This window comes from Nycticebus coucang, chromosome 1, assembly GCF_027406575.1.
Source record: "Nycticebus coucang isolate mNycCou1 chromosome 1, mNycCou1.pri, whole genome shotgun sequence".
NCBI lineage: Eukaryota > Metazoa > Chordata > Mammalia > Primates > Lorisidae > Nycticebus > Nycticebus coucang.
The window spans coordinates 33436041-33460377 of record NC_069780.1 but is presented as its reverse complement, the minus strand read 5'-3'; the positions used below and the strand labels follow the sequence as shown (position 1 = coordinate 33460377).

Genomic DNA, 24337 nt, shown 5'->3' with positions numbered 1-24337 from the left:
TCATCAGACTTACGTAAGTTTTCGATCTAGACAGATTCATCTCTGAGAAAGGCTGTGGTCATTATTCTTACAGTAAAAAGTTGAGGTGGTCCTGTTTCTATTTTAAAATCACCCAGAAAACATGAAGAGCAAGCAAAGAGAAGTATATGTAAATATTATCATATACACCTCCCACTGCCAAACTTCTTGCAAACAGTAACTATAGCAAAATGTAAGCACTATTATTAAAGGTAGATTTTCAAATTATCTTTGTATTCTAAGGTAGTTCCCAAGACATTATCCAGGCCAATCTGGCATTTGTTGTTGGACTAAAAGATTGAAGATAATATTGCCTTAAATTCTTTTTATACTTAGGGGTTTAGTTCATTGAAGGGAATGGTACATATGTACCTATGCTAATATTTTGAAGGCTCATGCTGGTGGTAAAACCTCAAGATTTTTAGATACTACAAATTTTAGGGTAGGGATGAATGACAACAGTTTTATGAAGCGGTCTCTCCCTCTCTCCTTGTCTTTTCCACTGTTTTCTCTCCAGATACAGAATATATACATTATAGCTGTAAATGACCAGAAAAAAAAAAAACAAGTAAAAAGACTGAAAATTAGTTTCTTTAACCACATAAGAGAAAATTCCTAGACATCTACTGATTACTTGTGAAAAGAAAAAGATTTCTGGGTTTCACAGAAATAAGACCTTATTTGCCAAAGCTTTCATTCCATAGGAAGAATCTACAAAGTTCATAAGACCCCTTTGGGCTGAGATTTAAGAGCAAAACTGGAAAAAATTAAATTTCTGGTGAAAGATGAGACATAGACACAGCCACTCAGAAATCGGTTCTGTTTTTGTGACACACCTATTTCTCCTTTATGTATTGTTGGTACCTTTAATAAAGTTTCAGAACTCACAGTCACTACCTGGAGAAATCCCAGGAGAACAGAATATGTAAATGATGTTTTTAAAAAATATCTTTGCCTTAAGCATGGCCATTAGAATAGTAACACAAATTTTCCTGATCAAGAGAGCATTTGACAGGTTTTGTTCTCTTTCCTCTTTTAAGCCAAAGGGAACCCTGAGGGTTAGGCTCTGTTGTGGGTGAGAGCTGCACACTGGAGGGCAGGTGTTAAGGAGTGCACTGCTGGACTGAATAAGCATAAACACCTGGGGTGGAGCAGAAACCCACCTGCTGCAGGACTAGGGTCAAAGCACTGAGGCCAAAAAGAAGACAGGAAGCTTTTATTTCTGATATTCTTCAGAATTATGTAAGTTTCCCATCTAGACAGACTCATCTCTGAAAAAGGCTGTGGTCATTATTCTTACAGTAAACAAGTTGAGGTGGTCCTGTTTCTATTTTAAAATCACAATTGTTTGACCTGGTACTACAAACACCTAAATAAAAAATAATATTCCAATTATTTGGTCAGAAGAAAAGAATATATAAAGTAGTAAGTTTCTATTTTCATTCTTTGCTCACATCATAGTTCATACTTGCATATCATTTGTTTCAAAAGGATCTAGTTAGCCAAAAATAACACTAAAATTGTAATGAACCATAATAAAAAGCACCAGGAAAATATAAAACTCAGAACTAAACATAGCATAGAGCTGTCTTTTTATGAATCACAGCAACATCGATAGTAGTAGTAATCGCTAACATGTATTAAGTTACAATTATGCACCAAGTACTATACTAAGAATTTTACAGCCACCCTCCTATCTAATTTTCACAACAGCCCAAGTGAGGTAGATATTAGTATCATCCCCAACTTACAGATGAAAATACAAAGACACAGGAATTAGCAGCATGCCCCAAATCACAGAATGCCTATAAGCCCAGCACCTTTAATTATAACTGTACAGATAAATGTGCATGTAACTTTAAAAAAAAAATTGATTTGTGACTTGAGTCACATTCATCAAGAACTCAATTTATACTTTCTAGTGGAAACTATTTTTTCTTTACCAGCCACTGTAGGATCCAATTAAAATATAAATAAAAAACCTTGGAAACTTTCAGAATTCATAGCACCAGATCCTGACCTGTTGGCAGTGACAGCACGCTCCTTCAAAACGCTGGCAGAAATTTAATCTTCAGGGAGATGCCAGGCGGCTGTTCAGGGTCTCGGTAGGCCTAACTGTTTTCTAGAAAGCAAACTAGTTTGAGGACCTTTTGACCTCTCTGCAGAAACAATCTTTTTACTCATCACCACACAGAATCAGAAAAAGAGACCATGATATTTTCCTGAGTAAGAACAATGTGATCGAGCTAGCCACAGACTGTAAAATCTGTATAAGAGAAATGAGGGGGGAAACCTCAGGACGGCAATCAGCAAAGCAGAAATCAGTAAAAAGGAAATGATTTTCTTCCTATTGCTTAGTACTTGAAATTTCAACCCATTCTCATGTCTATAATAACACAGAACAGGCTGGTTCTCTGATACAGCCACCATAAGAGCACCCGATACCTAACACCTTTCCTATTCATTTTATATGACTCAGGTGGAAATGTGCCTAGGCATCACTGCTGTAATTTAAACACCCTACATTAGTCTTAGGTGCTCGGTCTCTAACTGTTTAGCGATCCTCTGTAGAACTCCCCTGGTGTCCATAAAGGCATACACATACCACCACTTAAATCTACTTTTCTGGCTAAGTATGCCCAGCACCATTCTGCCCTCCCCAACCCTCAACTATCTCTACTATGGCTATGCCTGAATACAAAGTCAACCCTTTAGTTTCAAAAACCATTACAACAGCTAAATAGCAAGACTATTGGGTTTTGCAGAGCATGGTGTCCAGACTTTTTAGTTCAACCCAGCCTGATCAGAAATTGAGTATAATGAACTCTAATCCCAAGAGTTAAATAATTCCATGGTTAAGTCCATTTGGGAAGTGATCCTCATTACATGCCTCTTCTAGAGAATTACAATGAACATTAGCACGTTAAAGAATTGAGAAGTCTTACAGTTAACAAACCAATTTAACCTGGACAAACTTAGGGTTTCTCAAATATATTCCACAGAACTCTTTTAGGCATACAATTACATAATATTCTGGAGAACTAATGCTCTATGAAATATACTTTAAGAAGCACTGGTCTATCACATTAATGAAAGAACAAGAATTTCATGGTATATCTAGGAAATTTAGTGCTGCTCAGGTCATGCCTATGGGATTAGTCCTGTAAATACATATGATTATCTTTCTAGTCATATAACCCATCAAGTAGGGCGCCGGCCCCATATGCCGAGGGCGGCGGGTTCAAACCCAGCCCCGGCCAAACTGCAACAAAAAATAGCCGGGCATTGTGGCGGGCACCTATAGTCCCAACTGCTTGGGAGGCTGAGGCAAGAGAATCGCGTATGCCCAAGAGTTAGAGGTTGCTGTGAGCCGTGTGATGCCACAGCACTCTACCCGAGGGCGGTACAGTGAGACTCCGTCTCTACAAAAAAAAAAAAAAAAAAAAAATTATTTTAAAAATATATGCCTAATATTTCATATCAGACATAAAAGGCTACTTCTTTAATCACATATTATTTAAATGCTCTCCACCATGGTTACTTACAGTAAGTAAATAAAACACACTAATTGTTTACATGTCCTAATTTGTAATTCACAAACACTTTTCCTTGCCTTATTAACTCTGATCCTTAAAATCACTCTGTAAGGAAGGAAGATTAGGAATATTACCTCCATTTTACAGATAAGAAAATTGAGATGGAAAACATAGTACCTAATCCAAAGTCACAAAGCTCATAAATAATAGAGGTAAAAATCAAAACCAGATCTTCTGATTTAATATATTCTATCCTTATCAGCAGTTAAAAACCCCTCAGTTCCAAATGCTTCAACTCTATCTTCATATTCCCTTTCTGTGCCTCTCACTATTTCTCAACATCATGCTTAAAATTCAGGATATTAGACTTAAAATTTTCTAGAGAGTGACTACTTTCAACTGCTGTATTAAGCTGTGTCAATATAAGAGAAAGACCATAATCCAAATTAACTTTTTTTTTTTTTTTTTGAGACAGAGTCTCACTCTGTTGCCCTGGGTAAAGTAGTGTGGTGTCACAGTTCACAGCAACATCAAACTCTTGGGTTCAAGCTATCCTCAGTCTTCCAAGTAGTAGGGACTACAGGCACCTACCATGACACTTGGCCAGCTAGTTGGTTGGTTTTTTTTCTTCCCAATTTTTAGTAAAGACAGGGTTTCACTCTTGCTCAGGCTGGTCTCGAACTCTTGAGCTCAAGCAATCCATGCACCTCAGCCCTCCAAAGTGCTAGGATTATAGGCATGAACCACAGTGCCTAGCCATAATCCAAAATGACTTTGACGATTTGGGAAGAACTATCAAAATCAACAAGTGAAATTTAGCTAGTTTAAGCATATGAAGAATTACCTAGGATGAAAAGATAATGGAATCCATTATAAAATTCCATTTCACTCCATTCAACAAATATTTCTGAGTGCCTACTATGTAACCGTTTGAAGGAAAAATACTTGGTGATTAAATAGCTGTCCATAAATCTGCACTATAACATACCTAGCAACAGAGAAAAGTAAAGACTTAGATTACAAAATGTAAAAAATACTCCCCTTGTGATTAGGATTGGGTCAGATCTGACTATTTTGTATCTTTGGACTCCACAATATGAGACATATTTGGAAAACAAAGCATGTTCAAAGAGCCAACCAAAAAGTTGAAGTGGTCTGGCAAATAATATTTCTAACAAAAGGTTAATAAAACACCTATTATTGATCACACAGAAAACCAGTTGAGGTATTTACTGAAATCATCCCTTGAATACGTACAGTTTGGGACCTGTGGACAATGACCAACTGTGTCCATTGCCCCCTGAATATCTGACAATATTTAAAAGGCATAAACTGTAGTTTCATGAATTTAGATTAAATATAAGGAAGAATGTTCCATTAGTGATGGACTAAGTCCAGTAGAGATGCTGGGTGTAACTGAGACGGTTTAAGAGCGACCTCACAAGGATGTCACACTTGGATAATTAATTAATGTCAGTTTAGATAAAGTTTTCAGGCCCCAAATGAGAATGCCAAAAGGCTATTTATAACTATTAATATTATATCCAACTGATTACTTGGAAGTTTATGTAACTCTTTTGCTGATTTGTACCCCTTTCTTTTGTGGCACTAGTAAGTGAAAATCCAGTTTCAATGGTTCATTGTTTTAAGAGGTTGTTTCTTAAATCTTGCATTAAAACATTTGTGCACCTTCACACAGGCCAACTTTTAAATAAAAGCATAAAGTAAAAATTATTTGAACTAATTTCAGGAGCCAGGAACTATCTGCAGTAAGACATTATTTCTGAATTGATAATTAACATCATTTCCATTAATATTGACATGTTTCAATGCAGAAATGCTGTGAAATGTGGCGAAATACGGATATTTCACTGCTTCAGTGTGAAATACACACGAGGTGCACCTTCTTGTTTTTCTAAAATTTAAAAATTTGCTGTATTTCACAAGTCATGTGAATAAAGGATTTTAGATCTGTAACTTTAGGGGAGATAACTTGGGCCATGGTGGCAGCACTGGAGATGGTGAAAAATTATCACACTTTAGATATAATTTGATGAGAGGGCTCGGAGGATTTTCTTATAGATTCATAATGGGCATATAAAAGTAATTTAGGATGACTCCATAGGTGAGTCATCCTTAGCAATAGGTGAGGGAAGTCCGACATATCACTTGGGGTGGAAAAAAGCTGCAGGTAGGGTAACCTGTGGCTCAATGGAGTAGGCGCCAGGCCCATATGCCAGAGGTGGCGGGTTCGACGTTCAAACTCAGCCCCGGCCAAAAACTGCAAAAAAAAAAAAAAAAAGCTGCAGGTAAAGAGGAGGAACAATTCTGGACCTTCTGCGTTTGAGATATCCATTTTCATCCAGCTGGAGAGGTTAAACAGTCAGTTGATATATGAGCCTTTAGAGTTAGGAAAGAAGTCTGGGCTGTAGATGTATTCTTATTATAATTTTTATCTACCTTAATTTTCTTTTAGAATATCTTTAGAGTCTTTTTTCAGGGAGGACAATATAGGCACATACAATAGAAAGAAAAACTATTTCACAACCTATCCCATTAAAAAAAAACAACCAACTTTCACAGCCCATAAACATAAATAATTATAACAAAACTAAATTAAAAATATCTTTCAATGTAACCGATGGTTCTCAACCTGTGGGTCGCGACTCCTTTGTAACAATAAAATACATCCTGGCATTAGGAAGGTTGAGAACCACTGAGTAAACCAAAACACAATATAAGTTTCAGGCTATTTGAAGGCAAACTGTAGCCATCATTACGCCTGTGGCTCAGTCGGTAGGGCGCCGGCCCCATATACTGAGGGTGGCGGGTTCAAACCCGGCCCCGGCTGAACTGCAACCAAAAAATGGCTGGGCGTTGTGGCGGGCGCCTGTAGTCCCAGCTACTCGGGAGGCTGAGGCAAGAGAATCACTTAAGCCCAGGAGGTGGAGGTTGCTGTGAGCTGTGTGAGGCCACGGCACTCTACCGAGGGCCATAAAGTGAGACTCTGTCTCTACAAAAACAAAACAAACAAAAAAAAAACATCACCTGAAAATTCATGAAATGACAGGAGGTAAATTCTATTCTCAGATCTGTGGAGAATAAAAGGATGGCTTAAGAAGTTATTAGGCCAGGAGTGAAGAAAATATTCAATGTAGAAATGGTGTTGAACTGAAATAGTGCTAAGGTTCCTTTCTGCTTTCACAGTGGATGGACGTTAGTCACTTGTCCCGAATAAAACACTGAGAACCCTTCCCTTATTTAGAATACATGCATAACCACAAGACAGCAAGTTAAGAAGTGTTTAGAACATCCACACATGTGCTAAACTTAACCAGCAGCAATTGGTGAAGATGAAATGAGAGTGGAATCTAATTTTTGGCAGGAGTGTGTAAAGGCAGCAATGCTATCTGCGGCATGCGATGCCCCTGGCACAGGAAGAAAGTAATCCCTTCTGAGGGCATGTCTTTAAGTTCACACTCTCCTTGAATGCTCTCAAGCATCACTGAAACTCCCTATTTCCTCAATTTTATCCTGCTACATTTTATTGGTGAACTTCCATGCTATTTTTTTTTTTTTTGCAGTTTTTGGCCAGGGCTGGGTTTGAACCCACCACTTCTGGCATATGGGGCCGGCACCCTACTCCTTTGAGCCACAGGTGCTGCCCACTTCCATGCTATTTTTACTTCATATGTATGTTGCTGTGGAGAAGAATAATGGGAAAAAAGACAAACTGTTAAAGATGTGATCTATGTTAGAATGTCTTTTAACATCAAATAGCCATATTTTCAAGACTCTTAAGGCAGCAGAATAATACAAATACCATATTTGTTTAAGTACCCATGAATAACAATTCCATTGTCTGATCACATTGAGATAAAAAAATAGAGAAGAAAGACAGACAGAGAAGGAAGAGAAAAATAAAAAATTTGAATTTCAAAAATAAACATTGTGTACAAATAAATTGAATATTTTGAGAGATACCATGTAATTCCCCTAAAATTTATTACCCAGAACATACATAACTACATCAAAAAGTATTCAGCGTCCTCAGAGGAAAGCATTTCCTCAGAGGAAAGCACATACAAACAAAAATCAGCTTTAATTTTCTCCTTCGAAAAATTAACAAATGACACAATTCTGAGAGGGACTTTACCTAATAAATGCAATCAGTGTAACCTAATTCTTTGCATCCTCAATAAATCCCAAAAATAAAAAGAAAAGAAAAAGAAATAAAAATTTAAAAAATGTACAAATGTCAGTCTTAGTTTCAACATGGGGGAATAGGAAAAGGAAAAATGGGAACATGTAAAGGAGAAGAGGAGATGGGAGGAGTGAGTGCAAGGGCAGCTGAGAATAGGCAAAGTGAAACAGAACAAATAAATATAAGGAACAGATGCAAATTGTAAAAATGCAAGTTTTGGTCTGCTCATAGGCAGACCAAAATTTTCTTCTCTGAAACTTGCTTCTCTTCCAGTATCCTCTATCTCCATTGGTGGTACCACCCTTCACGCTTTAGCAGTCACCTGCTGAAAATCTGGGAGTCTTTAACGTAACCTAGCCCAGTCTGATCTGCTCACCAGCTTACAGCCAGCGCAGGGGGCAGCTGCCAGCATCTCTCCTCTCTCCTCACTTCCAGTTTACAGCAGACGCCGTGCTGCCTCCGGCTCTCTGTGCCTGTGTGCTGCTGCTATTACCTATGATGCCTCCCTCTTCTCATTGCCTTGGCCCCATTTAACTCAGGAAGCCCACCCTGAATATTCCCCTTACCCAAATGTTGACTAGGTACTCCTTCTCTTTACTCTCATAATGTCCTACACGAACCTCTTTTACTAACATAGTACCACAGTTACCTTCTGGTAACTTTGTACTTTCCCTCAGATTGTGTGACCTTTTCTGTTCTATCTTTGTAAAGCTAGTGGCTAATATGAGGCCTACCTGATGCTCTAAGTCAGTGTTTTTCAACCTTTATTATCTCACAGCACACTTGAACCTATAGTTAAACTTCCATGGCACACTTAAATAATATTGATCAAAAACAAAAAAAAGAAAAGAAAAGAATATACTTACTATGCTTTGAACTTGTTTTGAAAATAATACAATTAATGATCTTTAAAAATTTTCACAGGACACCTAAAATCCTCTCACACACCACTTGAAAATCACTGCTCTAAAAGTGCCATAAAATGTTCACTGACTGAATGAGCAGACAGGTTAAAAGTGAAATGGTATCACCTATGGTAAGTTTCCCTTTTCTGAGAGTTTTCAAGTAAATCCAACTATATCAGGAGAATTCCTATACTGGATAAAAGCTGTGATCTATGGGTTACTTTGCGATATGTGTACATTCCTTCCATTTCTACACATATTCTTTCCTACTTGCCCGACTAGACTGACTTTGTACAGCTCTTTATAATATGTCAATAGGGCTACATATATATGCCTTTATACAGCTAATTCTTTTTGTGAGCTTGGTTCTTATTCAGGGACGAGCCCGTGGTTGAAACATCACCTATTAAACACATGCTAACATGTCTGTGACTTACTGAACACATCTCCTCTGGGTTTCTGAGGATCTGTCTGTATCCTGTTGTCAACTGTAATCCCTCTTGGAGATGTACTGGCAGCTGGTGCTACAGTTGTCGGTCTGGTGGTTGGCCTTTCTGGGGTTGCTGTTGGTGGAGGGGTTCTGAGCTCTGTTGGAGGAGGTGGCGGTGGCGGTGGAGTGGGCCATGGTGTTGGCTTTGGTGTGGGTCTTGCTGTCAGCATAGAAGTGGGTCTGCTAGTAATCACAGGAGGAATATATGGTGTCTTCAGTGGCCATCTAGTACTTCCAAAGTCAGGAATCCAATTTGTATGTCCTCCATCACCCTTTAAAATGGTACCATTTCCCCTTAGTACATGAATTGGACCTGAAGGTTCAATCATAACTTTTGGAATATCTGAAAAAGTTAAAGATTTAAATTAATGTGTAACCATCTCTCCCTAAAAAAACAGGCACATGAAAACATTTCATGCCAACTAATCTTACTTTTAGCATTTAGAATATTCCCTGTGTAAGTCATGCTAGAACAAGTGTATGTGTGTGCTTGGTATATATGTATATAATTGTATATTCACATATACAAATATATTTGTCCTTTGGATGTATGGGGGTCAAACAAGTTCACGAACTCATCCTAGAAAAAGGAGTCAATGCTCACATCTCATTGTTAAATTTACTACTATGGTCATCTTCACGGTATGCCTCCCCCGCTGTCTGGTGACTACAGTGATATTCAGCAATGAGGTATGAGCAACGACTCCTTTTTTCTAGGATGAGTTCGTATACTTGTCATACCTATGTACAACAACAGTTCTGATGGCCATTCCAGAAAAAGAGCTCAAAAATTGCTTTGAAGGGTGGCCTAGGTCCTGGCATCAGTGCACAGCTTCCTAAGGGGAGTACTTCAAAGGTGACCATAGTGATATTCAGCAATCAGGTGTGTAGCACTTTTTCTAGGATGAATTCACAAACTTAACTGTCCAACCTTGAAGGCAAAATACATTGATCTTTGTATGATGTATATATATTATCCGAAACACAGGTAAGTTTTAGATATGTATAGAATGGAAATAGACAACAGTCAATAAGCTTTTTAATGCAGAGACATTCTAAGTTTTTTTTTAATGTCTAGAATCTATGTTGTATCCCTATTCTACATGTGCATTATATAATCACGTTTAGAATTATTTAACATTTTTCTCATCCATGTTATAAAAATTTAGCTCACAAAAGTTTGATTAAATGTTGTACATATTGTTTTATAGTTGTTTTTTCTGCCCCCTCACTAATTTATACAATTGCTATTTTTAAAAGGGAATGCAAAGATCAGAGAATGTAAAGATCATTTGTGGAATCCTCTTCCTTAATAATCTTCACCAAATATTTAATATTTAAATTAAATATTTAATATTTAATCTGCCTGGAATGATATACTCCAGACTGGGAATGGCTGTGTGACTCTTCAAAAACTCTTTAAGCCTCATGATTTTATGCCCTGTGGTTTTCAGTAAATAATCTACTCAGAAAATTTTAAAAATTATCTACTGTTACATGAAATGTATGCTAAATTATGATCTTTGGTTTGTAAAACTTACATATGAAGGGTATTTTTTTTCGTGTATATCTACTAACATAGCTATTGTTCCAAATACACTTATCCAAGTCTTAAAACAAAATAGTTCTGAATGTACAAGAAATAAATATGGGAATGACCTTTTAATAATAGAGTTAGAAGACGTAAACAGGAACAAAAATAAAGAACATTTTCAGATTATCTCACCATCAAAATCTAATGTGAATGACAAACAGCAATGTCTGATTTCAACAGAATCAAATTCCAGCTAAAGGGAAGCTATTGAGAGATTTTAGTCAAGAAAGTCAGATACTTTTTAAGATGAAGATGTGTTACTGAGCATTTAGTTTTTAAAAATACCTGAGCAAGCGATTTGTTTGTGGAAAGCACAGACTAAATATTACTAGTTAGGAAAATTATACTTCTTTGACAACTGATCTTATTCTGTTTCTTCCCTAGCAGTGGCTTGTGTGTAAATCCTGTATTTCCTACTGGAATTCAGAGCCGGAAGACAAGTGCTACTCACACAGGCATCTCAGTCCATCACCCTGGTATCCATCTTTACATTTACACTTGTAGGACCCGTGTACGTTGTAACATCGAGCAAAGCTGCTGCACCGATACTGACCAAGGGAGCATTCGTCTATGTCTGCATCGGGAGGTAGGGAAAGAAGGGTTTTATTTAGCAGATAAATGTGATGATATGAAAAAGATATGCAGTTTCAAAAATAACTTTTTTTTCCTGCAATATTAAGATCCATGTAAAATCCACAAATAAACAGAAGAAATAAAGGGTGTGTGGATCCAGAACTACTAGTGGTTGGACTGGACATCTGTTGGTTTGCTTCATTTATTAACAATGCAGGTGCCCTCCTCTGCATTTGACATCTCAGTCATCACCACAGTTAAGAGAGATTTCAGTAATACTGCAGGAAACAACACAAAGGAATGGTCGGGTTTCATTACCATGACATTGGTATTTGCCGCCAATGTACATGAGGTCGAAGCCTTTATGACACTTGCAGATGTAACTCCCGAAGGTGTTGACACACTGCCTAAATCTAGGGCAAGAGGCTCTTCCAGTAGCACATTCATCAACATCTGGAAACATAAGTCAATAGCATTTTAGGAAGGGCAAGGGCATGTTTAGACAGAGTTGGTTTTAAAATTAATAACTGACTGGAAACTGTTGCTTGGCATATGGAAACTCGTCATAGATGGCATACTGCTGGTTGTCCTCACAGGCAACATGAATTCCACGTACCTCCTTTTCCACATTAGTACATACTATACCTGTATCTACCTAGTTAGTGAACTAGAAACAGGTTGGTTAGTGGTGTTGGATAATCCTCCTTCCTTTACCTCCCAAATCAACCTCAAAGTCGATTCTACCTTTGAAAAATTACTCGAACTTGTCTCTACTTCTCTCACTGCCACTGCTGTATTCCATGCCACTATTGCCTAAATATTAAAAAAGAGTCCAAACTGGTCTTTTCCCAGCCAGTCTTAAACCCTCTAAGACCTACCCAACACAATTGTTGAAATGATTACATTAAAACGTAATACTGGCTCATTACAATGCTTAAAACCTTTCAACTGGTTGTATTGGCTATTAGGATTAGATCTGCAATTCCTCCCAGGTCTTTGAAGGCACTGGGTGTAAAGAGCCCTTACCTGCTTCCCCTGTTGTCTTTCCAGCCACCATCCCTCATGTTCACTCTCTGTACTTAACCCACATGGGCCTTTTATTTCTTCAAGAAACATACACAGGCCAACTCCTCACTCACAGCAGCACCCTGCAACATTTTCACCTGCTTAGCTGGCTCCCCACACAACTAATCGTACAAGCTTACCCTGACCATTATTTTCTGAAATAGACCTTTTCTGTTTTTTTTTTCTTAGTACCTCATGCTAACACTCAGCATTGTCTGTAATTTTTCTGGGTATTTGTTTCTTTTCTGCCTCCCTCACTAGAATGTCAGCTTTGTGAGGCTCAAAATCTTGTCTGCTTTGTCCATTCCTGCATATCCTAGCACTCAGCACAGTGTCTGGAACACATAAAGTACTCAATAAATATTTCTCCAACTACCAAATACCTCTGTTCATTCAGTGCTTACTATGTGCCAGGTACTGAGCTAAGCTCTTTGCATTTGTGATCTCAATCAGGCTTCACAGTGCGTCTCTGTGCCATTATGCGTACTGTCATTTAAAGATGAGGCGTGCCAATGTCAAAGAAAGGAAATCTCTTCCCTCCAGTTACATATATAGTATATGACAGCGCCAGTTTTAAAAACACAGCCCCCAGACTCTTACCCACAATCCTCTACTGCCTTCTTGACTTGCCAGAAATGCACCTGACCCTGCGGTGCAATACGCACCGCCTCGCCCTGTCCACCGGCTCAGCTTCATCACCCACTGCTCCTCCCACCTCTCGCATTCTAGAAATCCTGAGCTCTTCTTCTTTCCCTGACCATGTTCTCCCTTAACTGCAGTGCCTTTGCCCATCTTTTCCCCTCTGCCTGCAGCCTCATTTTCAGGGAAACAAGGCTCCCATGATCCATTCACAGCAAAGTGGCCTCTCCTGAGACATCCATCTTCTGAAGGCTGGATAACTGCATGATGGAAGTAACTGCCTCTGTCCTATCCCAACATCTTCCACTTTCTTCCTTCATCCTACAGAGGCTATTGACAGACGTGCTTTATTTTACAACTCACCCACACAGGTCCTCCCATCCGGGGCCAGCTGCAGGCCAGGAGAGGGGCACTGGCACCTTATTTGTCCCTTGACAACATCACAGCCATACTGACAGTTTGCCATGGAGCAGGTCAGGGCACCTGCAAAGAGAGAGGCTGACTGACTCAGAGAGGTGGAAAACAAAATCTGTAACTGAAATATTTATGATCCTCACTTGTCCTGAAATCAGTGACACTGAATCAACAATGTAACAAAGAGGCCTCAATTATCCAACATTCTAAAGAAAGGGAAAAAAATGGGGAGAGGGACAGAAAGACCCTCCTTCTCCAAAGATGGTTAAGAAATGAACCAGCTCTGCCATCCTCTGGGGAAGACCTTTAATGCTCCCGATGAATTAAAACATGAATATAAAACTTTATCTCACACAGATTTCTCTGGAATTTTTCCAGTGGCCAAAGAAATCAGAGAATTGGGATATTTTTCCAGATTACTCAAGCTCAGCGCTGTTTTTAACTAAAAGGTCCAAGTAACTGTCTCCATGGCCTATGAAACGTCTCTAGGGCACAGACCTCCCACTGAATTGCACAATGTTAGACAATCCTCACATCACTGCCACATGCTATTAAGCATGCACACACCTCATTATAAAAAGTTCCAAGCTATATTTGTACAATGCTAAATTAATTAACTTTTTATTTTATAAAATGCAGCCTAGTTAACTGATAATTTAGTAAAAATAAAAATCAAGTCATTACTTGTTGGATATCATGTGACTACAACCTCAATTTAACTACAAACTCAATTTAATATTCAGCCTATAGAAAATTTTAAGGCATTATCCATCTTTTTTTTTGAAGACAGAGTCTCAAGCTGTCACCCTGGGTAGAGTGCCGTGGCGTCCCAGCTCATAGCAACCTCAAATTCTTGGGCTTAAGCGATTCTCTTGCCTCAGCCTCCCAAGTAGCTGGGACCACAGGCACCTGCAACAATGCCTGGCTATTTTTTTTTTTTTTTTTTTTTTGGTTGCAGTTGTCCTTGTTGTTTAGCTGGCCTGGGCTGGTTCAACCCACCACCCTCGGTGTATGTGGCTAGCACCGTAACCACTGTGCTACAGGCACCGAACCCTAGCCCTCTTATAAAAGTACATCCAAATGATAGTAGGAAAAATCATATACTTCTTACAAAGATACACATGAAAGCTACTTTTCTGATATCATATTCATTTACTTTTTCATTCAAAGTCTTTAAGTTATTGAGAAGAAATACAAAAATGAAGTGAGGTTTTCTGAATGATTTTAAATCACTCAACAGACCTCATGAGCAGTCCCCAAATAGTCACTAGTGTTACTTTTCCTACCTGGAATTGTTCTATGCCCAGATAGAAAATAGGAATAAACGTTGAAAAAAAGTTAGGAAATACAGTTTGGGGACCATTTCCTCATCAATTTAATACACATATTAGTACCCACGGTAAAACAATCTTACATATCTACAATGCGTACATCTTATTTTGATTTTCAGTTCCTCAGGCACATAAACGCATGTACACGTCTCGCTCAGGAAGGCCTGGGAGGCCACTCTCACAAAGGCATGCTACCAGAGCACAACAGAAATCAAGCCCAAAGCACTTATAAAACAGTTAAGATTCTTGACATACTTGAGCAGGACCCATCCGGCATGAGCATATATCCGTTGAGACAGTAGCACTTGTAGCTGCCATAAGTGTTCATGCACCTGTGCTTACAGGGCCGAGGCTTCAGGCCACACTCATTCAGATCTGAAAAGAATGTGGGTTGAAGCAGAAAAATCACAAATCCTCAGCACTAATGTAAACCATTTAAAATTCTTTTCTATATTAAAAAATGAAGGAGAAAAGTAGGTCAAGCTATAATAACCGTCAATTACGTAAGAAATAAAGCCTGCTAATGCAGTCTTAGTTTGAGCACTGGTTACACTAAGGGCAACTAGGAGTCACCATGTCCTTTATGGATCTCTGTTCACAAAGGACGGTTAGGAAGATTCCCCTTACAGTCCCGTGCCTGCCTTAACATCCCTAGAGAGAGCAGCAAAGTAACCTCCTCACTGGTAGAGGTGTCTATCACTTATCAAAGTATTTGCATTCTACAATTAGACACACTCCTGATAAAGACATCCCGTTCTTTCAATGTCTTCTTTTCTCTGTTTATGAAGATACTACATGAACGTATTTTACTTTCCAGAAAACATACAGATTTTATAACATTTGGTTGTTTTGATTTTCATAAAGGAAAGATATTTTCAGAGGACAAGAACTATACAAATTAAGAATGATCATTATTATAGTTTGCCTTTTTGAATCTTGTGGATTTAATATTGACTTCAGATTCAAGAAATGTCAATTTCCTACCTTAGTAGTGCATTCAAGTCACTAAATGAACTTTAATAAAAACCCGCCAACATATTTGCATTCATTCAGCAGTTAACAAGGGCATGTGGAAACACTAATGGACCAAATATAATAGATTCTCAGGTATTTTAGGTTTATTGCTTTAAATATTACTATGAAATGAATTAATGAATTTCACATTACAAAAACATTCCAACCCAAGTTGAACATTGCCTCAAGTGAACATAAAACTCCTAATGACAAATAAACATTGAAATAGTAATGCCCCAAACATGGACTTCATTAAAAACAAATGTGACCACAGGTTTATTCTGTCTGGAATCACCAGCATAAGTACCTGATTAGCATAATTTAATTGTCTATTAATCCATGTCATTGAGTAAGAAATAGAAGTAATATATCTAGTTACAAAGTTATTTTCAAATCTACTGAAATTTAAATTTGACCTGCTCAATTATTAGAAATATATGTATTTCACTTAACTAAACCACCAAGTTACATCACTTTTAAAACCACTAAGTAATTATTACATTTAAAAAAACTTACTGATTTTCTAAGTTTTCTATGCTTAACACAACTCGTAAGCAGTTTCCCAGCTGGGCAAATCTGGAAAGGTTAACTAAATAAACCAAATACCTTTGTCATCTCCTATGCTTTCTTTAGTTTTCTATTTTGTCTCTTGCCCAGTCAAGGGTCTTCAAAACAGAATCACATTTTTAAATATTTCAAAAAAAATTTTCCTCACAGAAGGTGCTTCGCAGATTATAATATCAAAAAATGTTTATTTCTCCCTCTGTTAATCAAAGTAAAGAAGAAACAACCGAGAAAAAAATTCACTCCCTTTTCCATATACAGTTTCAATATTTATTAAAAATTAAGGTCAGGGAATGATTTCTCACCTTCTAAGAGGAATTTTCATTCCTAACATGGTCCTGCAGAGTCACACCTGGCTTTGATAAACCCCCAATTGCTGTTATAGTACAGTGTTTAAATCTGAGTTTTGTGTTTTATGTATTTTTCTGCACTAAACAAAAATGTAACAAAATTACACAATAATCAAGTAAGAGTGAATTCTGTATTTCAAGAGAAAGATATTGATGGACTAAAAAAACGTGTCGATTAGGAACCCCTAGGTTTATTCTTAAAGAACCACAGATACTTTTGTGGGTTCCTGATGGGAACTGGTCAGATGTTTATAGCTCCAGGAAGCTCATAAACAAGGAGTATTTGTGCTGATGGAAATATCTTCAGACACTAGGTCCATGGACTACAGCTGAAGCCGAGTTGAGGCAGCTCTTGGCTCTTCCATAACCTGACTCCAGTCTGGACCAGTAAAGGGCCCCTCAGGATCACTAGGCAGTCTTCCAATCTGCTGGTGGTCTTAGAGACTGGCTTCAACTCAAATTTATTCTTCCCCCCCCATAGTAAAAGCACTTTGAAGTCAGGAATTGTGAAACTAAAAGGAAATAGAAACTGATAAGCTATTATAATTAAAAAAAAAAAAAAACTCGGAAATAATATGGGAAAGGAAGAAAACAAGCAACATTCAATGAGTATAGAGACATATTTTGGCTATTTTACCTATTATTAAATTGGCATATAAATATCCAAATATGTGAAAGAAATGTGAGATGGCTGTACTCTCACAGCTGTTGGTGGGCTGGCTAACAGTTAACACTCTCTGACAGCTGGCTGGGGACTGCCATCATTGCCCATCTGCCACAGGCCATGATGACCCTTACAGAGACCTCTGCAGAAATTATAAATTCATAGTCATCTCTGTTTATCAGTATTTGCTAAATATTAGACTTTTCCTAAGGTAAGGATCTTCAAAAGAATGCATGTGATGTACTGGTGAGAAACCTCTTTGTCTTCAATTTTCTTGAGGGATTCTATTTCTATAGTTATGTTACCTTATTTTCTTACTGACCTATGTGAGTTAATATGTGCTGCTTCCAAAACTCCTGTATTTATTGTCACATTCTGTTGGACTACAGACCTAGTAAGGCTTGTATTATTATCATATTGTCAGAAACTCAAAAACAATCCCTCCAAAGTATAGTAAATGCCCCACAATAATAAGTGGAACAAAATAAAGACCAGTAAAACTCTCCCTGATTAGTGCTATCTCAAATCTCAAAGTTGACAGGATTACCTAGAAAATAAAACCTTAGTGTTTTTATTTGAAATTTACTTTGATCTTCCTTTTTCTTTGAAGTTTATAATACAGTATGAATTATTCTATAACAAAATATTTAATAAATTTTGTACCCATCTTACTATACCAAAGGATAGAACTTTACAACTAAATCACATACATTCAAATGCTTTAATCATTATGTATACTATTCCATTACTGTCAGGAGTACAGTTAAGCAGCCTGGTGGATTCAGGAGCTTAGGTAAAAGAAGGGGGGAGGAAGAAAGGAACAGATGGAGAACAGAAAGGCAAGCTGCACAGCATGATTACGTTTGAGGAAAAGGAGTCAGAAATTTGATTAGCATGCAGACATTGAAAAGTAGCTTGAAAAATCTGGAAGAGGGGCGGCGCCTGTGGCTCAGTTGGTAAGGCGCTGGCCCCATATATGGAGGGTGGCGGGTTCAAACCCGACCCTGGCTGAACTGCAACCAAAAAATAGCTGGGCGTTGTGGCTGGCGCCTGTAGTCCCAGCTACTCGGGAGGCTGAGCCAAGAGAATTGCTTAAGCCCAGGAGTTGGAGGTTGCTGTGAGCTGTGTGATGCCATGGCACTCTACCCAGGGCCATAAAGTGAGACTCTGTCTCTACAAAAAAAAAAAAAATCTGGAAGAGATTCACTGAATAAGATAACCCAATGGATTTTCAAGAAAAATAAACTTTCATTCATTTTAATGCATTTGGAATTTTTCCCCCCTTTGATGCTTAGATGACAATGTTTCAGAAAGCTAAGCTTTTACATATTATCTGACTGAAGTAGATGTCATAGGCAAACATATGTTAATTTGTCAATTACCTTAACTTCTCTTTAAATTATCAATGACTCTGAAATTAAGTCTATTGCCTTAACTCCTTGTACAGAACATATACAAATACATCAAGTTCCCTATCAGCAGAGAGACAATGATTAATAATTTAAACTATTTTAATTCAGTTATTTTAAGTTTTTTTTTGTTTTTTGAGACAGTCTCAATATGTCGTCCTTGGTAGAGTGCTGTGGCATCACAGCTCACAGCAACCTCAGACTCTTGGGCTTTTTTTTTTTTATTAAATCATAGCTGTGTACATTGATATGATCATGGGGCATCATTCACTAGCTTTACAGACCGTTTACCAAGTTTATGGGCTTAAGTGATTCTCTTGCCTCAGCCTCCCAAGTAGCTGTGACTACAGGTGCCTGTCAGTGCCCAGTTATTTTTTGTTGCAGTTGTCATTGTTGTTTAGTTGGCCGGGGCCAGGTTCAAATCTGCCACCCTCAGTGTATGTGGCTGGCACCGTAACCACTGTGCTACGGATGCCAAGCCATTATTTTAAGTTTCTAAAGCTACGAGGGATAAAGTCTCTTATAACAGAAACCATAAAATTACAATACCATCATTACTTTTCTACAACACTTTCCAGCATAATGAAGACATTAATATTTTCAGTGTTTTTATTCCCACAACAAAAAGGGCAGGAATTACTGTCTCCCTGTTACTAATTGGTTTGCTAAAACTCAGATACATTTAGTGAATTTCTCACAATCAAAAAGCTAACTGTCTTCCCAGAACCAGAACACAGGCTTCTGACATTACAAAATGTACACCAAAAAAAGATCCTAATACATGGTTTGATTTCCACGTAAACTAAAACTTTACACCTCAAATAGATGGTTGTAAGGAGAGGAACTGATCAGTTCTAAAACCTACCTGGCAAAAGGCAATTTTGCCTCCAATTTCCAAACCTCCAATTTCAGTTGCTTTGGAATTCCTGACTTTGCCTATATACAAAAAAGTTATTTTGCTAGATGACTTAGAAAACATTTCAAAGCCCAGAAAAGAAGAAGAAAAGCAATGATACTTGATGCATGAAAAAGAAAGCGGAGTTCCATGCTTTTCAGAGCACAGAGAGTCAGCACCAGGTGGCAATTCCTGCTGCTCACTTTACATGTTCAGGGCTAAAGGCTGGCACTTCTGGACTAGTCTTCAGAACATTTGCAAGAAGTGCCATAACTGCAGGAAGCCGTGCAGGTGGGAGAAGCAGACCACCTGAGACAATGCACGCTCACCCCTTGAAGGCAAACCGGTGGCTTGATGATCCAGGGGTTGGAAAAGAGACTGTTCACTGCCTTGGTGAAGAGGAGTTGGGTAGAAGCGTTCGTCTTCACACCAGGAAGAAGGTAATAAGAGTCAACTTTGAACTGTTGTCATTTTTAGCCCTAAAAATCTTTACAAGTATATATTAAACAATTACATAAAGTTAGAAGAATTTAAAAAGAATGCTTTAGATATTTCACAAACAATAGTTTCTGGTTCTTCTAGGTTTTAGTTTGTCTTTGTTATGTTCTTAAAAATTTGTCACTTCCATCTTGCTTCCCAAGGGCAACACATGCATTATAAATTAACAACCCATCATTCTCACACCATTTAAAAAAAACAGCAAAAAAGAGAGCATTTTTAAAAGCATGATTTAGTCATTAACAGGAGGAAGAAAACAAACAAAAAAAAGATCATACAAATATTGATTATAGTCAACCTACCCTTCTTAGGGCCACTGAAGTCTTATATGACCAATTTAAGATTTTTTTCCTCTATTATGATGTTGTCCAATAATACTTTAAAATACTCTAAAATTATGCACAAGTTTTTGATTGACAAGAGACCTTATTCAAATGATAGCATGGCAGATCACTAATGGTTTCATTCAAATGTAAAAACTTAAGCTACATTTAGGTCACATTTAATTATAAAATATATAAGAAGCATGATATACAAATTGTTAACTGTTGTCATTATTAGCATACCAAAATCCTATAAGATGGGTAAGACTCAAAGAGACAAAAAGGCAATTGCATTCTGTTTCAAGACTATTGTGTTATTAACAAACAGTTAATTTCTAAGTCAGATGAATATTGGTTTTGAGGTTAAATTCATATTCCTTTCAAAAAGTAAGGCTGGCCGGGAGTGATGGCTCATGTATGTAATCCTAGCACTCTGGGAGACTGAGGCAGGTGGAGTCCTTGAGCTCAGGAGTTCAAGACCAGCCTGAGCAAGAGTGAGACCCCATCTCTACTAAAAACAGAAAAACTAGTGGGGCATTGTGGAAGGTGCCTATAGTTCCAGCTACTTGGGAGGCTGAGGCAAAAGGATCGATTGAACCCAAGTGAGTTTGTTGGGAACTATGATGATCCCAAGGCACTTACCCTGGGCAACAGAATGAGATTCTGTCTAAATAAACAGATATATAAATAAGCTGTAAGTAACTATCTTCAAATTAGAGTTGAAGCACTCAGATTGTTATGCTTAGCAAAGCACATGACACCTTTCAGATATAACTAGTCCATAGAAATTTAATGTCTGATTCTGTGCCACAAAACTCAAATTCTTTTCTTGCAATGAGGAATTCAACATATGACACATAAACCATGCCAAAAATATTAGTAATTGATATTTATAAATAGTTTCTCCTGAAATTATTATATAGCATCCTATAAAGCCAAAAATGTCTTTCTGAAAATATGTGGCAATATGACAAATTTACATATTATAAAAAGACTATTATCTATAATGGTATTCCTTTTTAGCTGGGAGGATAGGGGATTTGTATGGGTACAGAGATTCAAGGGGGGGGGGAAGGAATGAATAAAATTGCTGGAGAAAGTAAGGTGGGGGGAAGCGAATGATAAAATCTTGCCAGAATTTGGGTTAGAATTTCATCTCTTGTGAAAGGCAGTACATGCCTCAAAGAGTATGTTAATGATTGGTCCATGCCTATATTTTATACCTGATCTGGGTGTAGCAAATCCAGAAAGTGACTCAGACAGAAGAGCAAGCTACCAACAAAGGATCATCCTAAGCCTGTGAGAAGGGTGTTAAATTAAGCCAGTTGCAAAGTGTGGCCTGCCCTGCTATTCTGGGTGCTCCCCAGGCAGCTCTAAAGGCATTGGTTACGCGTGTCATTTATTCAAGCTGTTTACTCGGCCAAGCAAGCTTCTAGGGGGTGATTGCTTAAAGAACATAACCAGCAACAAAATTCTTAGTGAATCCTTGCCTTATACCCAAACCTACTTTTCATCAAAAGCTAATTTCCAGTTCTGTAAAATTATTACAAATATACTTCTTGACATTTCTTTCCTTGAGAAAAAAGAAACCCGTTTGATTTCCTTTATCTCTGAGGCATGTTTTCTACTTTATTAAATTACATGGGCCTGGATAAAAATAGTCTAAGTTAATCTGTTTTGCAGCAGCTATTGACAATTTGTTCTAATAACTTTTATGGGGATCTCCAGGCAGCTCTCACGCTCCTCCTGGCCACTCATGGCAGCCTCTCTCAACCAGCCTCTCTGACCAGGCTCAGAGACCATCTAAGATGCTGTACTGGACAGTGAATGGAACTCTTCCAAGCTCCTACACTGTTCATTATATGAAAGTCATTCATTCAACAAATATTTAATGCACACTTACCATGTACAAATCACTTTCATAATAGTTTTCAGGAAGCCAGAAATCAGATACCACAGGGTTCCTGCTCCCAAAAAGCCTAACCCTTTCCATCAGGAACCTGCTGCACGGCTTTTTTTGCAAGGATGGCAAAGTAAAGATGATTAAGACATATAAGTTTACTTTAAACTGCAGTTTCATTTTCAAGATTAGACTTGAAATTACATTTTCAGTGTCAGCACTATTTTTGCCAAGTATAAAATCCCATTTGGCTACTAATGAAATCCTCTGCTCCGTAAGGAATATGGTTTTGGGAGATAAGATTTTAACTTGAAATATTCCAACATTTCTTTAGAGAAAGAGCCATACAGTATAGTTAAAAGTACATGGTAAACTGGCTTTCTGAAAATAAAAGCTACCCAGTGATGAGACCTTCCAATAATAGTTTTGGTGGCTCTGCAACATGTTAAAGTTGACGTAGCTACTGCAAATAAATTTAAGTGAATTTTTCTACAATCTCAAAAGTAGCTTTGTTTAAGAGCCTTCTTTATATAAATTCCTGGCCTTTAGACAACGGTTTTGTCATGCTAACAGAGTAAGTAAAACCTCTGAGGGTGTATGGTCACTACTTTAAAAAAAGAAGGATAGTGGGATTCTAAGATGAACACTGATAACTCAATAACCAGAACCAGAACTCAATAACATACTGATACTTGTAAACTAGGCCTGGGAAGGAAAATCAAGTGGATTTTTAAAAGAGTAAACTGAGATAACAGGAGTACCACTTATTTCAAAATGAATACCCAGGTATGGTTGGTGAATATCAAGTTTTAAAAAAGCATTATAAGATAGATAAGCATTTGACAAATCAGTTCTACATCAAATACTAGATAACACTATATATAAGAATATACCTTAAAATAACAGCTTCTCCTACCACATGTTAGTCGCATTTTACTAGTATGGATTTCATCTGATGGTTCAGGAATCATTACATATATTTTCAAAAGTCAATGTTCTAGATAACTATGGAAAACTATGTCTGTAAATCACTAGTTTACATGGTACACCTCAAGGAATATCCTGGAACAAGTATCTGATACTAAGGAATAGTAGGGTGTCAGCAATATCATGTCTGTACCTGATGAGGTCAAGTACACACCTAAGAGATATTTAGATGTCACATCCTTATTTGATTTGACATTTAAAATGATAGGGAGTACAATTTAACAAGTAAGTAAAAATGGACTCATCTTTTAGTAAAATCTACCTCTAGCTTTTATTTCTAGATTGTTAGCTCCTACAGGTAAAAATTAGGGGCTGAAATTAATTAAAAAGACGAGCGTTGTCTGACTTTGTGAGTATGAATCAGAGGATCTCATCTACAATTATATGTTTTTCATCTAAAAGTGATACGGTAGAAAGAATGGGACCTGTGGCTGAAGGCAACGCAAGGTCTTCTAGGTCCCAAGTACAGTCTTTGGACCGAATCCAGACTTTACAGATAACTCCTTTTATTAAAAGGCGTGCAGCAGAGAAACATGAAGTTTTTCTTGCCTCATCTGGTGCTTAGAAAAGAACAATCTTAAAATCAGAAGGCCACAGATTCTCCACCCCTGACAGCTCTAAGCTGATATACCTGTTCTTTTACTAACTAATTCTGTGAATGTGGGCTCAACACTGAATATCCCAGAGTTTCAGTCTCTCCAAGTGAAAAATGGAATAATAAGTTATTTATACTTCAATTATGATAAATAACACTCTACCTTCTAGTGTTATAAGGATGAAAATACATAATATATGTAACATACCTGGGACACTATGAATGATGGATAACTGCTTGCTTTTATAAACAACTAATGCTGATTTTTTAAAACATTGACTCGCTACATTAACTGCCATTTTTCTTTTTCAGAGAAACATTCTAAACGGGTCCGAAGTTGAAGGGAGATTAAATCACAGAATCCACGAG

At 37.6% G+C, this 24337-nt stretch overlaps 1 protein-coding gene across 8 annotated transcripts in view; it reads right to left on the bottom strand.

The window, feature by feature from the left end:
- NPNT (nephronectin) overlaps positions 1 to 24337 on the bottom strand; it is a 75833-nt gene that overhangs the window by 15798 nt on the left and 35698 nt on the right. For 4 of the 8 annotated variants that reach the window (XM_053561376.1, XM_053561600.1, XM_053561302.1 and 1 more), the window contains 6 exons: positions 19995 to 20087; positions 15025 to 15144; positions 13388 to 13507; positions 11639 to 11773; positions 11199 to 11321; positions 9101 to 9496 (listed from right to left, as the gene is read on the bottom strand). In XM_053561376.1, the coding sequence (XP_053417351.1) occupies positions 9101 to 9496; positions 11199 to 11321; positions 11639 to 11773; positions 13388 to 13507; positions 15025 to 15144; positions 19995 to 20087 (987 nt within the window). The remainder of the gene's footprint in view (positions 1 to 9100; positions 9497 to 11198; positions 11322 to 11638; positions 11774 to 13387; positions 13508 to 15024; positions 15145 to 19994; positions 20088 to 24337) is intronic. The other 4 variants (XM_053561540.1, XM_053561749.1, XM_053561663.1 and 1 more) reach the window with 3 other exon arrangements.